The sequence below is a fragment of the Balaenoptera physalus genome (genome assembly GCF_965194825.1).
Source record: "Balaenoptera physalus genome assembly, chromosome: 2".
NCBI lineage: Eukaryota > Metazoa > Chordata > Mammalia > Artiodactyla > Balaenopteridae > Balaenoptera > Balaenoptera physalus.
This window is the reverse complement of record NC_138883.1, coordinates 87956063-87969788: the sequence shown is the minus strand read 5'-3', so window position 1 is coordinate 87969788 and position 13726 is coordinate 87956063. Positions and strand designations below refer to the sequence as shown.

General features: G+C 42.4%; 1 protein-coding gene and 1 long non-coding RNA gene across 2 annotated transcripts; one reads left to right on the top strand and one right to left on the bottom strand.

The window, feature by feature from the left end:
* The first annotated feature begins 1060 nt into the window (after window positions 1–1060).
* Window positions 1061–6770, top strand: LOC309655209. The gene is made up of 2 exons (XR_014260648.1): window positions 1061–6497; window positions 6539–6770. It is a non-coding gene; the product is annotated as an uncharacterized lncRNA (long non-coding RNA).
* Window positions 6220–12340, bottom strand: LOC309655198 (beta-2-microglobulin-like). The gene is made up of 4 exons (XM_082450174.1): window positions 12188–12340; window positions 8787–9062; window positions 8188–8215; window positions 6220–6822 (listed from the first exon to the last, which is right to left on the bottom strand). Exons 1-3 carry the CDS (start codon window positions 12252–12254, stop codon window positions 8202–8204), a joined length of 357 nt encoding a protein of 118 aa, XP_082306300.1. The 5' UTR covers window positions 12255–12340; the 3' UTR covers window positions 6220–6822; window positions 8188–8201.
* Between the last annotated feature and the right edge of the window lie 1386 nt (window positions 12341–13726).

The following is a 13726-nucleotide window of genomic DNA, read 5'->3' as shown; positions in this document are numbered from 1 at the left end:
AAGGAGGACCTTCTTGCTTCCTGAGTCCTTTCAGGGAAAATCCTGTGCGGAGAAAGTGTGGCCTGTATCTTGCCGCTGTAGTTTAGGTAATTTTCTTTGTTTTGTTGATTTGTGGGGAAATGACCCCTGATGGTAAAAGGTAAAAGCAGTAAGTGCTTAGAGCGTTAGACTTTACCGACCCCTTGAGGAACATCATTCCCTGCGAATTACCACACTAGAATGGTGCTTGGCATGGAGTAAATACTTGGTAAACTGACTGAATGAGTGAATGGATGGATGGATGGAAGGATGGATGGATGAACCTACGAATGAAGGAACGAACGAACATGCGAGGGAATACGTGAGTAAACATTAGGATGTAGGAATTACCCCGTTACATTTTAATGCATAGGAAAACAAAGGCTAAGTGTTAGGTTTCAGACGGGCCTGATTCATTTGTCATTCGTGCTTCAGACACTTGGAAGATAGAGGACTGGACAATTTTAGTGAGAATTTGGCTTGCATCTGCTGTGGGCCCAGCCAAAGAAGTTAGGCCTACTGACTCTAAGACCGTGTCAGTGTTAGACTCCTTAAGGAAACCTGCACTCCAGAGATACCATAAAAAGATGCTGACATCACCTGGTGGCTGAGTCCAGGGATCTTTTCTGAGTGGAACACTCAGAAGAGGGAGTGAACCATGGGGGCGGGGAGGGGCAGAGATCTTGGAAATCACCCTAGTTTGCAGTTGAAGGGAGTTGGGTGGTGCTTCCCCAAAGAGCACAACAAATGTCATCTGGATTTCTTTTACATGTTTTTAGACGTTTCAACTATCCCTACTGTGGCGGTTGTGTCTAAACTAGAAAAAGTAGGATACTCTCCGCAGACTTAATGAAAGGAGATAATGCACAGAGAGAGCCCCAGGGAGCACAGAGGGAGTGTTCAGTAATGATTAAGAAGTGTACTATGATTTTTGATGCTAGTTACCTATTTTTTCTACCAGCTCTCTATAACTCTGTCGAAATGAAAGAATAATTGTTAGTCATAGTGATGAGTAAAGACACTCCTGCCCCTCCCTTTTTTTTTTTTTTTTTAAAGAATTTCACTTTTATTTATTTATTTATTTATGGCTGTGTTGGGTCTTCGTTTCTGTGCGAGGGCCTTCTCTAGTTGCGGCGAGCGGGAGCCACTCTTCATCGCGGTGCGCGGGCCTCTCGCTATCGCGGCCTCTCCTGTTGCGGAGCACAGGCTCCAGACGCGCAGGCTCAGTAGCTGTGGCGCACGGGCTTAGTTGCTCCGCGGCATGTGTGATCTTCCCAGACCAGGGCTCGAACCCGTGTCCCCTTCATTGGCAGGCAGATTCTCAACCACTGTGCCACCAGGGAAGCCCAAGGTGCTTGTTTTTGTTGTTGTTTCTTTTTCTTTTTACTCCTGAGCTTCTGAACCAGTTTTCCATTTACAGCAGCCAAGAAGATATGGGATTATCTGTGTAACTCATGCAAAAGTGTTTTTAACTTGAACATCTGGCTTCTACATTCTGAGTGTAGTACCCATGAGTGGGTAGCCAGCTCAAGCTCACGGGACCCAGTGAAGGGCAAGCATCACCAGGTGGACTTTAGGGGTCCACAAGCACCCTGCCCTGAAGCACTGAGAACTTGGCTGCTCAGTAATCACCTCAAGATCCACCCAGGGATTTCCTATCCAATTTAATGGAGCAAAGCTTAAGGATTGAGAGACCATAACTTCACACAGTTCCTATTAAGGGTGTGGAAAACAGGGATCCTCTTTTTAAATATCTGCTCCCCAGTAGTGATCCCAACACACTGTACTCACAACCATGGATGGTTAAAAATGCACTTTAATTCTCTTGCCCTTTCAAGGGTTTTCTTTCTCATGAGTTTGTGTTCTGACATTTCTACCAGGATGCAGTGGTTGGGGATGCTGGCCCTTTAACAGGGGAGCAGAAGAGGGGCTGGGAATCTTTTTTTTTTTTTTAAAGAGGATGTATTTTGTTTTCTTGTTTGTTTAAATTTTATTTATTTCTTGGCTGCATTGGGTCTTGTTGCTGCGCGCGGGCTTTTATCTAGTTGCAGCGTTGCAATGTGCAAGCTTCTCATAGTGGTGGCTTCTTTTGTTGCGGAGCACGGGCTCTAGGCAGGCGGGCTTCAGCATTGCGGTGCATGGGCCCAGTAGTTGTGGCTCGTGGGCTCTAGGGAGCGTGGGCTTCAGTAGTTGTGGCGCATGGGCTTCATTGCTCCACGGCATGTGGGATCTTCCTGGACCAGGGATCGAACCTGTGGCCCCTGCGTTGGCAGGCGGATTCTTAACCACTGGGCCATCAGGGAAGCCCTGACTTGTATTTTCCTAATGACTAATGTGTTGAACATGTTTTCAAGTGCTTATTGGCCACTTATATATGACTTTGGAGAAATGTCTACTTAAATCCTTTGTTCACTTTGTAATTGAGTTATTTGTTTTTATTGTTGAGTTCTAAGAGTTCTTTATATATTCTAGACCTTTCTGAGGTATATGATTTGCAAATATTTTCTGCTCTTCTATGGGTTGTCTTTTCACCTTCTCGATGGTGTCCTATGAAACTCAAAAGTTTTTAAAAGTCAGTTTTTACCTTTTTCGGGTCACTTGTGCTTTTGGTGTCACGTCTAAGAAACCATTGCCTAATCTGAGATCATGAAGATGTTTTTACAAGAGTTTTATAGTTTTAGCTCTCACATTTATGTCTTTGATGGATTTTGATTATTTTTTGTGTATGGTATGACTAACAGACCCAACGTCATTCTTTTGCATGTGGATATTCCATTTTTCCAGCACCATTTGTTGAAAAACTTACCTTTATATACTACAGAATATCGCTGTAGAACATTTGAGTAATAGAGGAAAAAAGGAAATTTGTCACTTATAAATCTATTACTCAGAGTGATCTTGTTTACTATTAGGATTATTTCCTTATAGTTGTTTTTTCTTAAATATTAATGTTAACAATCAGGTGTTATCTAGTTAATCTTATCAGTTTTATAGGTAAGTACTGTTATTATTTCCATTTTACAGATGAGGGAACACAGAGAGATTAGGAATTCTAATTCAGATGTACTTGGGCAGTAAGTGGTAGTGCCAGGATTTGAACCCAGGCAGTGTGACTGCAGAGCCTCTGCACTTCTACAGTATGCAGGCGTGTGTGAGTTAAATTATTATTTTGTGGTATTACAGCAGTGTTCTAGCCTTAGTCTCCCCCTACATACAAATGAGTGAATATGTATGATTTAATTGATAACAACAATAATAACAAAACACACTCTTGTTCCCACCATCCAGGCAAGAACTCAGGTATCTCCAATATCTTTAAATGTGTGCCCCTCCTGTTGAATGTGTGTGCCCATCCCCATTCTATTCCCTTACCTTGCCAGCCTCAGAGTTAACTACCATTTTGAAATTTTAACTACCTCAGAGTTAACTACCATTCTGAAATTTTCTACCATTCCCTGTTTTTCTTTATCTTACTTACTCCATATAAATATATACCCAAATAGTGCTATTTAGTTTTGGCTACTGTTGAGTTTTATATAAAATGGAATCACTGTATATATTTTGGGGGGACTTGCTGGGTTTTTCTTCACTCAACATTTATTGTGATTCATCCATGTTAATTTTTATAACAACAATTCATTTAGTTTCACCCCTGCATAGCATTCCATTGTCTGTGTATCTTTATCCAACTTTAGATTGTTTCCATTGTTTGCTGTTAGAAACAGTGTTGCAGTAAACTTTTTTTTTAATAGATCTTTATTGGCGTATAATTACTTCACAATACTGTGTTAGTTTCTGTTGTACAACAAAGCGAATCAGCCATATGCATACACATTTTATACATCTATTGCAGCCCGTGTGCAAGAGTTTCTCTATGTTGGTAGTAGAATTGCTGGGTCATAGGGCATGTGCATCTTTAATTTTACTACATAATACTCTAGTTTTCCAAAGTTGTTTTATCAGTTTATGCTCTCAACAGCAATGTAATAAGTTCTCATTGGGGTATGTCTTTGCCAACACTTAGCATATGCAGATTTTTAAAACTTTTGCCTATCTGATGGTATGATGGGTTTTAATTTGCATTAATGTTAAACACCATATATATATGGTGTGGAGTTTTTTGTAAAATGACTATTCAAGTCTTTTGCCTATTTTTCTCTTGGGGTGTTGCCTTTTTCTTAGTGGTTTGTAGTGTTTGATATATTCTAGATACCAATCTTTGTTGTAGGTGTGGTGAATATATTCAGATCTGTGGCTTGACTTTTTACTTTTTTCATGGGGTCTCTAATTTTAATGTAGTTCTAAATTTTAATGAGATTAATCAATCAGTCTTTTGCTATATGCATGTAATTTGTGACTTCCATGTTGAGGTCAGAAAAATGGTTTTATATTTTTTTCCTATGTTTAAAATTTTTGAATCTTGCATCTAAGTCCTTTTCCGATGGAACTTAACATTTGTGCATAGTGTGAGGTAGGGACCTATTTTCCCCCCACATACTGATAACCATTTGTCTCAGCACCGTTTTTTTTTTCAGAAGTCCTTCCTTTTACCATTGATCTGAAATGTCTTGTATGTCAAGTTTCCATAGATGCATGAGTTTGTTTCTGGGCTCTTTTCTATTCCATTGGTCTTTGTCCATCCCTGGGCCAATACCATCCTGTTTTAATTATAAATCTCTCACTTTATTATTCTTCAGGTGTGTCTTTGTCTTTCTTCCTCCATTAACCCTCTTCCATATTTTAGGATCAGTTTGTCAAGTTTCATGAAAAACTATTAAAATTTTGTTAATAATTACATTAAATCTATATATCAAGTTGGGAAGAAGTGATATCTTTAGGATATTTAATCTTCCTATACATAAACATACTCTCTCTCCCCATTTTTATAAGTTTTCATTAATTTCCTCCACTAAAACAATTCCTACAATTTTTCCATTAAGAGCTTCCATTAACATCTTTTGTTAGCTTTATATTGGTGTATGCATTTATATTTAAACACTGTATATATCTAAATGTGTGTGTATTTAAATTTAAATACTGTTATTTGAACATATATAGCATATATATTTATATATACTTAAGTACTATGTATATTGCTATTATAAATTAAATATTTTTAATTTACATTTTGTTACCAGTATAAATGCATTTAACTTTTATGTTGATTTTTGTGTCCAGCAAATTTGTTAAATTCTCTTATTAATCCTAATAATTCATCTTTTATACCTTATTGACATTTCTATAGTTAATCTATATATAACATCAAAATAATATAATTTTGTTTCTTCTCTTCAAATCCTTATTCATTTTACTTTTTTTCCTTGTCTTAATTTGCTGCTGGGACCTCTAGTATAATAACACTCGGAAGTAGCATTGGGCCTCCATATCTTATCTCTGATTTTACCTGTAGAATACCGATATCTCTCTATTAATGTGTGTATGTGTCTGTTTATGTGTGTTAAGAAAACGCTTATAAGTCTAAGTAAATTAGCCTGTTTTTCCTCCAGCTATGAGTTTTTTATCATAAACTCATTGAGTGTTGAAATTTAATTGAACACTTATTCTGAATCTTTGAAATAAGCATATAAATCATCTCCTTTAATCTGTTACTGTAATAAAGCACATTAATCAATTTTATGATTTTTAATGTGAAATATAACATTCCTTTAAAATGTGCAGAATATATGTACATTTAACAAAAAATTACAAAGCAAAATCTCTTGTAACCACCATCCTTGTCAAGAAATAAAACATTACTAGCACTCCATAAGCTCCTGTGCCCTCTACTAGTTAGATATTAAATATTCAGTTTATGTGCTTGTTTAGGTTGATTTCTTTTTACACAAAACTGATACATTTCCTTTGCGCTTCCTTTCTTCTCACATTTTGGGCCTTCTCTCTGCCTGAAGTGTATCATTTAGAATCTCCTTTAGTGAGGATCTAAAGGGTACTGAAATCTGACTTTTTATCTAACGATGTTTACTTTGCTGTCATTTTTTAAAAGATATTTTTGTTGTGTATGGAATTCTAGGTAGGCAGTTGTTTTACTACATTCATGATTACTTTCTGCTATGTTCTGGATCCCACTGACATTGAGAAGTCAGCTGTTGTTCCTTTGAGAAGCTGAACACAATGTTTTACCATTGTTTTAATTAGTGAAACAAACAAAATAGGTACAACCAAGTCTCTCTCTAACAGATGTAAGAGGTAAATATGAATTTTATATGGCAAAATGTTTTATCCACTATAACAAATTTCCATAATTCTGAAAATTATCTTTCAAAATTTTTCCAAAATTCTAAGAAAAATTACAAATTGGAGGCTTACTCTAAACATGCATACTATCTTATTATCCAGTTTTGTATGCAGAAGAGACTGAAGAGTTCAGATTTGACCAAGATGTTGATGTTAAACCTGAAATTCCGTCTTCCCCACCTCTAGGCTGCCAGAGCCCCCACGACAGCTTCCTGCCAAGACAGGTCAAACATGGAGACATAGCGCCAGCTACCTGCCAAGACAGGTCAAACATGGAGACGTGGCGCCCTAGGTAGAATTATAAGGAAGATGATATTTGCGGTAACATCAAATACAACTTCTGATTTATATGCGTAAAGCATAAAAGCATATCAGCATTAAAAAGCAAGACAACAATAACTGCATCACTTTGCTATACAGCAGAAGTTAACACAATATTATAAATCAACTATACTTCAATAAAATAAATTTTAAAAAAAGAAAATTAAAAATAAAAAGCAAGACAACAGAATTTGGAATTAGTCCAATCCAAATGAGGCATCTTCAAACCTGAAAAAAAGAAAAAATGGAATATTAGCAAATACATTTATTTTATTTGGATTACAGATAGCACCACCAAACTTATGTAACTTGTGCTGTATAAATAACTCACTGTTGGTAAAAGTAGTAGGTGCAGGTGATTTTCCAGATCCATTAAAAGAGCATATCCTACTAGTTTATCCCACTGGTTTCCCCACGACCTTAGAGGAAAGAATGCTGGTACTATAGTTCAGATTCTGGCTCTACCATTTAGTAACTGTGTGACTCTGGGCAGGTCATCCAAACTCTCATGCTTTCGAAAATTACCTTCCCTGTCCTACAGTGTAACAGGAAATTTGAATAGGTTTTCAGTGCCAAGATACCCTGTGGAGTAAAATTTCCCAGAAAAGCTGGATTATCTGCCTCTGGCCTCCAACTGAAGATGCAGAGAAGTCCAATTGCTCCCTGTTTCATGCTGCTACAGATACTTGCAAGATACGTCTGTTATAGTAGCTTTACATTAGGTTACAACAATCTGTTTCCATTTCTTTCCTCTATTGGACTGGGAGCTTCTAAAGGCAACCACAGTGCCCACACACTTAGGAATGGTGCGTCTGCAGAACCATGTCACTCTTCCCTTCTGGCTAAATAACAAAGTAACTGCCATGCAAAGGAAGGGACGGTTCACTTTTGAAGGCCCAGAGATGCCCAAGGCAGAAATGGCAGAAGAAAGAGCAAACCGTTGCAGGTGCTGTGGGTAACCGCTGCCTCTGTCCTGTCACAGCACACCTGCAGCTCTTCTGTCCTCCCTTTACAGGGTCAGTGATGCTGGCAGAGCCCCACCCAGGGCCACATGCCTTCCTCATGCCACCCCACAGGAGAAGGGAATGTGACCCCATGGGGTTCTTCTCTGCCTGCTAAATTGCTACCCTGATTAATGTCCTCCAGACGGTGAGGGTTATCATATTAGAGCTGTCTATAACAGTCTCCGGGATAGTGACATTAAAAAAAGATTTTCTGGGGCTCCCCTGGTGGCGCAGTGGTTAAGAATCCACCTGCCAATGCAGGGGACATGGGTTCGAGCCTTGGTCCAGGAAGATCCCACATGCCACGCAGCAACTAAACCCATGCACCACAACTACTAAGCATGCGCTCTAGAGCCCGCGAGCCACAACTACTGAGCCCAAATGCCACAACTACTGAAGCCCGCACGCTTAGGCCCGTGCTCCGCAACAAGAGAAGCCACCACAGTAAGAAGCGAGCCCACCACAACGAAGAGTAGCCCCCGCTCGCCGCAACTAGAGAAACCCCGTGTGCAGCAACAAACACCCAACACAGCCAAAAATAAATAAATAAATTTATAAAAGAAAGATTTTCTTAAGATTAGAAACCCACCTCCATGATGCTGGTTAGTGGTCTCGATCTACGGAAAAGAAAATGGAGAAAGAAAAAGAAAAACAGTTAAGTTTCACTTTTGAAAAAGCATGTACTAACAAATGTCTAAAACTGTTATAAATAAAGCTGGCAGAAGAGCCCACTGTCCCTCACCGTGAGTGCCTTGTTAAGAAAAACCCAGGAGGTGCCCACCTTGCCTACTAGCCTTAGACCCCAAGCCAGCCAGAGAACTGCAGGAGTCTAGGATTGGAGGGCACGGCCACAGCAGGGCTTACAGACAAGGCCGGTGCCTTCCTGAGACTCTCCTTGGTCCTGAGTATCCCTGAGGCTGTCAGGAAGGCCCAAGGGAGCCAGTAGGGAAGAACCACTGGGAATGCCTGTGCACTTGTGGAAGCGCTGCTACTGCCCCCTGCTCTCACTACAGGGAAACCACTGTCTCAGTGACCACGCTGTGCAGAGATCTCTCAGAAGGTGCCACTAATCAGAGCTTTAATAACATTCCCTGATAATCCCAGTATGCAGATGTTTTTATATCAAGGCAGCTTTATGCTGTGGCTATGTTCAGATACAACTGTCAGCAGCTAAGGAAGGGAACTTACCCCACTTAACTATCTTGGGCTCGCTGAGAGTAACGTGTTTCACGCGGCAGCTATACTGGTCCACTGCGTTGGGAGTGAACGCAGTGTGAACCAGAAGGTAGAAAGACCAGTCCTTGCTGAAAGACAGATCTGATTGCTCCACTTCCATCTTCTTCCCATTCTTCAGCAAATCAATCTCAATCTCGGGTGGATGGAACCCAGACACATAGCAGTTCAGGTAATTTGGTTTTCCATTCTCTGCGGGGTGTCGTGAGTACACCTGAACCTTCGGAGGACCTGAGGAGCAGCAGGGAAAGACAGATGAAATTGCAGAGTATTTCACTTGGGGCTACCTTGGTCTAAAGCTAGATCAGGCCCCAGGTGTTTATATTTGATCCTCCATTTCTCCCAATTCCATTTCCCCTCATGCCAAATGAGCTTCCATTTTTCCAAAAGGCAGCCCCCATTTTCTGGGATAAACCATGACTTAGTATCTTTCCCACATAAGGCCCCTACACATGCCTTCAGGGCTTTTTCTAGCAGATTTCTCTTAACATCTTCTTCTGTCAATGGAGATTGTGCTGTATCTTTAATAATCTCTATGTGGAGAATCTCAAGAACTTTTCACGGCTCCTCAGCACCTACAGAATTTCTTATCATTCAAGAGTCTACATGATTTGGCCCTAATCTACTTATCAAGCTTCGTTTCTCACTTCACACTCCCTCCAGATTAGCCACATCAAAAATTCCCGTTATTGTATGCTGTTTCAACCCAGTCAATTTTTTTCCCCTATGTTTACTCCTTTTTTTTTTTTTTTTGCCTCCTGCCTAGATCCAGACCAATCTGACTTCTCAATATGTGCCTAGTACAGTGCCTGGCACACAGCAATTGCTCTGTAAGTGGCAGGTGTAATTATTTTACCTCCTTGCTCAGGTTCCTAATAGAGTCAACCGAAAGTATATTTCTACAAATCACAACCTCTTCATCATGTCCAGAGTTTATATGACAAATCTTTATCTGAATCTGTATCTGATTTCATGAGCTAGAAAACAAAGAAGTAAAACTGAAACACCTACAGGAGCTGGCAAATACCTTAAATGAAGTAGTTGGGCTGGGTAAGAACAACAGGGAAGGGTGAGGACTATGGCAAATGGGAGAGAACATACTCTCCATTAGGACCAGGTGGAGTAATGCATGTGACAGTGGGATTTGTATTTTTAATTAGCATGCTCAAGTGATTGCCATAATCTGCCAGGTTGAGAATATTGCATAATGCTACAGAACAGTGGCTTCCAAAATGGGATGCATGTCTAGACCCTTCATGGGGATGTGTAAAGAAAATATTATAAACTCTATTTTTATATTTTTCTTCCAAAGTGAAGTGTTACTGCTCCTGAATATACAGACTGATATAAATATATATATATAACCACTTAAATACAAATACACTCAGAGTACATGGTTATAAAGGTCAGCTCATCCTCCATGTCCAGTGGTAGAGAGAAGGTGGAGTACCAGGCCACTCTGAACAGATGTATCTGTCTAGAAATGTCCCATCATCAAAGAAAAGGCCCCTAGGCCCACCAAGAGCTAGACTGGAAATACCATGAAGCCCCGATATTTTTTCATAGTTCAAAGTGAAGATAATTCAGAAACCTCTTTGCATTTGAGCTTCTAATAATTAGAACACAGTAGGTGCTACAGTAGTGAGAGCACAGGTTCATCCCACCTGGAATTCTCTCTCTGAGGGAGCTAGGCAGTTTGTGGGTTTTTTTTTTTTTTTTTTTTTTTGGAAGAATATCACAATAGTGGCTTCTAAGAGGAGGAGGTGTATCAGGCAGGCCTGGGTTTGAATCTGCCCTCAACCACTTACTGGCTCTGGGTTTTGGGGAGAGTTATTTGAGTTTCTGTAGTTTAATCGAAAAATTATCTACACCCAGAGTGAAATAAAACCCACACAGGGGAAAGAGTAGAAAATAGATCCCCCAGAGGGAATCACAATTACATGTTTCTTGTATACGTTCCGGAAATGGCCTTGTATATCTTCCAGGCATGTACTACTTAGGAAATTTTCAAATTCAGATAGTTTTTAATGTCAGCTTGCTATTTTTCTAAAGCTATATGCCACCACAAATATCAATAATAGTGATAATACAGACATTATGCTTCTTTTGTAAATAAATTTTAAACTTCCTTTTTCTCATGAACAACAACAAACAAACAAACACACAAACAAACAAAAAACCCCGCTTCACAGAGCCTTTTGTGAGAGAGAAAAATCTGAGGGTCCGGTATATTGCAGGGTATTTAGAAGGTACTCAGTATCCATGGTGTCGCTGACAGACAGCTTGGATAAGCATATTGATTACTCTTATCCCTAGTTTTACAACCTTTCTGAATGATAAACCTTCGCTTACTCAAAACTGAAAGTAGAGACTCAGCTCATCTTGGAAAGAACCAGGCAAGGAGCCAAAGGAGGGGCCCTCTGTGAAGAAAGGCAACAGGGGCCCATGTCCGCCCAGCTTGCTCCCGAGAATCTCACCCCAGAAGGTTGTGAAAAACGCACGATTACAGGCAAAGGGCTCACGACCCGCCAAATGCTCTGGTCAGGCTCTACTGTCTGCCATTAATCCCCTGCGTGATTAAGTTACTTCAGCTCTTCGAGCCTCTCTTTCCTCATCTGTGACAAGCTGATGATAAAGGCATCCTGTTTACATCGCAGGCGCATTTCACAATTAAATGACAGCACATAGCGTAGGTCAGTGAGCCGCCAACGGGTAGCTCTATGATTATTACTAAGAGTGACAGGTAGCGGGAACAAGAGAATGAACGACGTGAAACGGTATGTAAACACCTCAGGATACTCCACAAAAGTCGCGTGCAACTTCCTCGCCGTGGTTTGGTCATCGCGTGTTTGGGGAAAGTGCAGAGCGTCAGCTGAACCTGGCGGGCGCCTGGAGGAAGCTCGAGGCCCTCGGGCTCCCAGCGGACTCATACACCCTGGCGGCGACTCCCCCAAAGCCCACGCGTGGTCTCCACCCATTCGCAGCCCCCAACCCAGCCCTTTGGGACCTGCCAGCCCGCCCTCCGCTCCCGCTGCGCGGGGGGAGCCAAAGGCTCCACGAACCAGCGGAAGAGAACACCTCCCCCACCGCGGTCGCTCTGTCCCGACCCACCCGGTGCGGGCGTGACAGAGGTCCCCTCCCCCATCCCGGAGAAGCCGGCGTCCTGGGCTCGCACCCCCTCCCCACTCCCCACCCCCCCACTGCCTCCACAGCCCGAGAGAAAGCCGCGTGCTACTCCACCGAGTCGGGAAGGAAAACTTGGGAGCGCGACCGAGGGGTACGGAGTTAGTGCCCAGTGGCTGCGAGCGGGACAGGACGGGCTGGTGGAAGAGGGAGAGGGAGGAGGGGACACTCACGCGGGACGGCGTCCAGGCCAGACAGCGAGAGCAGCCCGAGCAGGACCAAGGTCACGAAGGGAGCCATCGCTACAGAAGCAGCCCGGGTAGCGAAGTGAGGGCCCGGTCCCGCGCCCGCGTTTATAGTCCACGCCTAGGCCGCCAATCAGAACCCTGCCCGCCGGGACGTCACCGGTCTCCTAGCGAGCGAGGCCCGGGCAGGTTAGAAAGAGGGACTTCCCGGTTTTCAGTTTCATTTTCTGGTAAGTCTCGGGATGCTTAGGAAGGCAGGGTTCAACCGGGTGGATTCGCTGTCTGTACATCGGCGCCCTCTTATCAGGGGTGCGCGCCCAAGCTTGGGGCGCGGGCCGCCCACCCGAGAACTTGAGTCTGGAGGAAGCTTCGCTTTTCGGAACAGCACCAGAAACGCTCAGGCACTTGCTCCCCAAGCATGCCCCAGCGAGTTAGGAGCCTAGAACCTGGTTTTCGATCGGGAAAACTGAAGCCCAGAAAAATTAATAAGCGTAAGGACAGAGATTGAATGGTACTGGGCAGAATCAGAACTTGGGTTCACAATTACAGCCCGGAAATACGCTGTAGGGCTTCTGGATTCTTTGGGCAAGAAAAGTCGTCCAGAAACCTCGAGGCCTCGTGAGGACAGCTCAGAGAACCGTCCAGAGTGAAGGAGGACCGTCTTGCTTCCTGAGTCCTTTCAGGGAAAATCCTGTGCGGAGAAAGTGTGGCCTGTATCTTGCCGCTGTAGTTTAGGTAATTTTCTTTGTTTTGTTGATTTGTGGGGAAATGACCCCTGATGGTAAAAGGTAAAAGCAGTAAGTGCTTAGAGCGTTAGACTTTACCGACCCCTTGAGGAACATCATTCCCTGCGAATTACCACACTAGAATGGTGCTTGGCATGGAGTAAATACTTGGTAAACTGACTGAATGAGTGAATGGATGGATGGATGGAAGGATGGATGGATGAACCTACGAATGAAGGAGCGAACGAACATGCGAGGGAATACGTGAGTAAACATTAGGATGTAGGAATTACCCCGTTACATTTTAATGCATAGGAAAACAAAGGCTAAGTGTTAGGTTTCAGACGGGCCTGATTCATTTGTCATTCGTGCTTCAGACACTTGGAAGATAGAGGACTGGACAATTTTAGTGAGAATTTGGCTTGCATCTGCTGTGGGCCCAGCCAAAGAAGTTAGGCCTACTGACTCTAAGACCGTGTCAGTGTTAGACTCCTTAAGGAAACCTCCACTCCAGAGATACCATAAAAAGATGCTGACATCACCTGGTGGCTGAGTCCAGGGATCTTTTCTGAGTGGAACACTCAGAAGAGGGAGTGAACCATGGGGGTGGGGAGGGGCAGAGATCTTGGAAATCACCCTAGTTTGCAGTTGAAGGGAGTTGGGTGGTGCTTCCCCAAAGAGCACAACAAATGTCATCTGGATTTCTTTTACATGTTTTTAGACGTTTCAACTATCCCTACTGTGGCGGTTGTGTCTAAACTAGAAAAAGTAGGATACTCTCCTCAGACCTAATGAAAGGAGA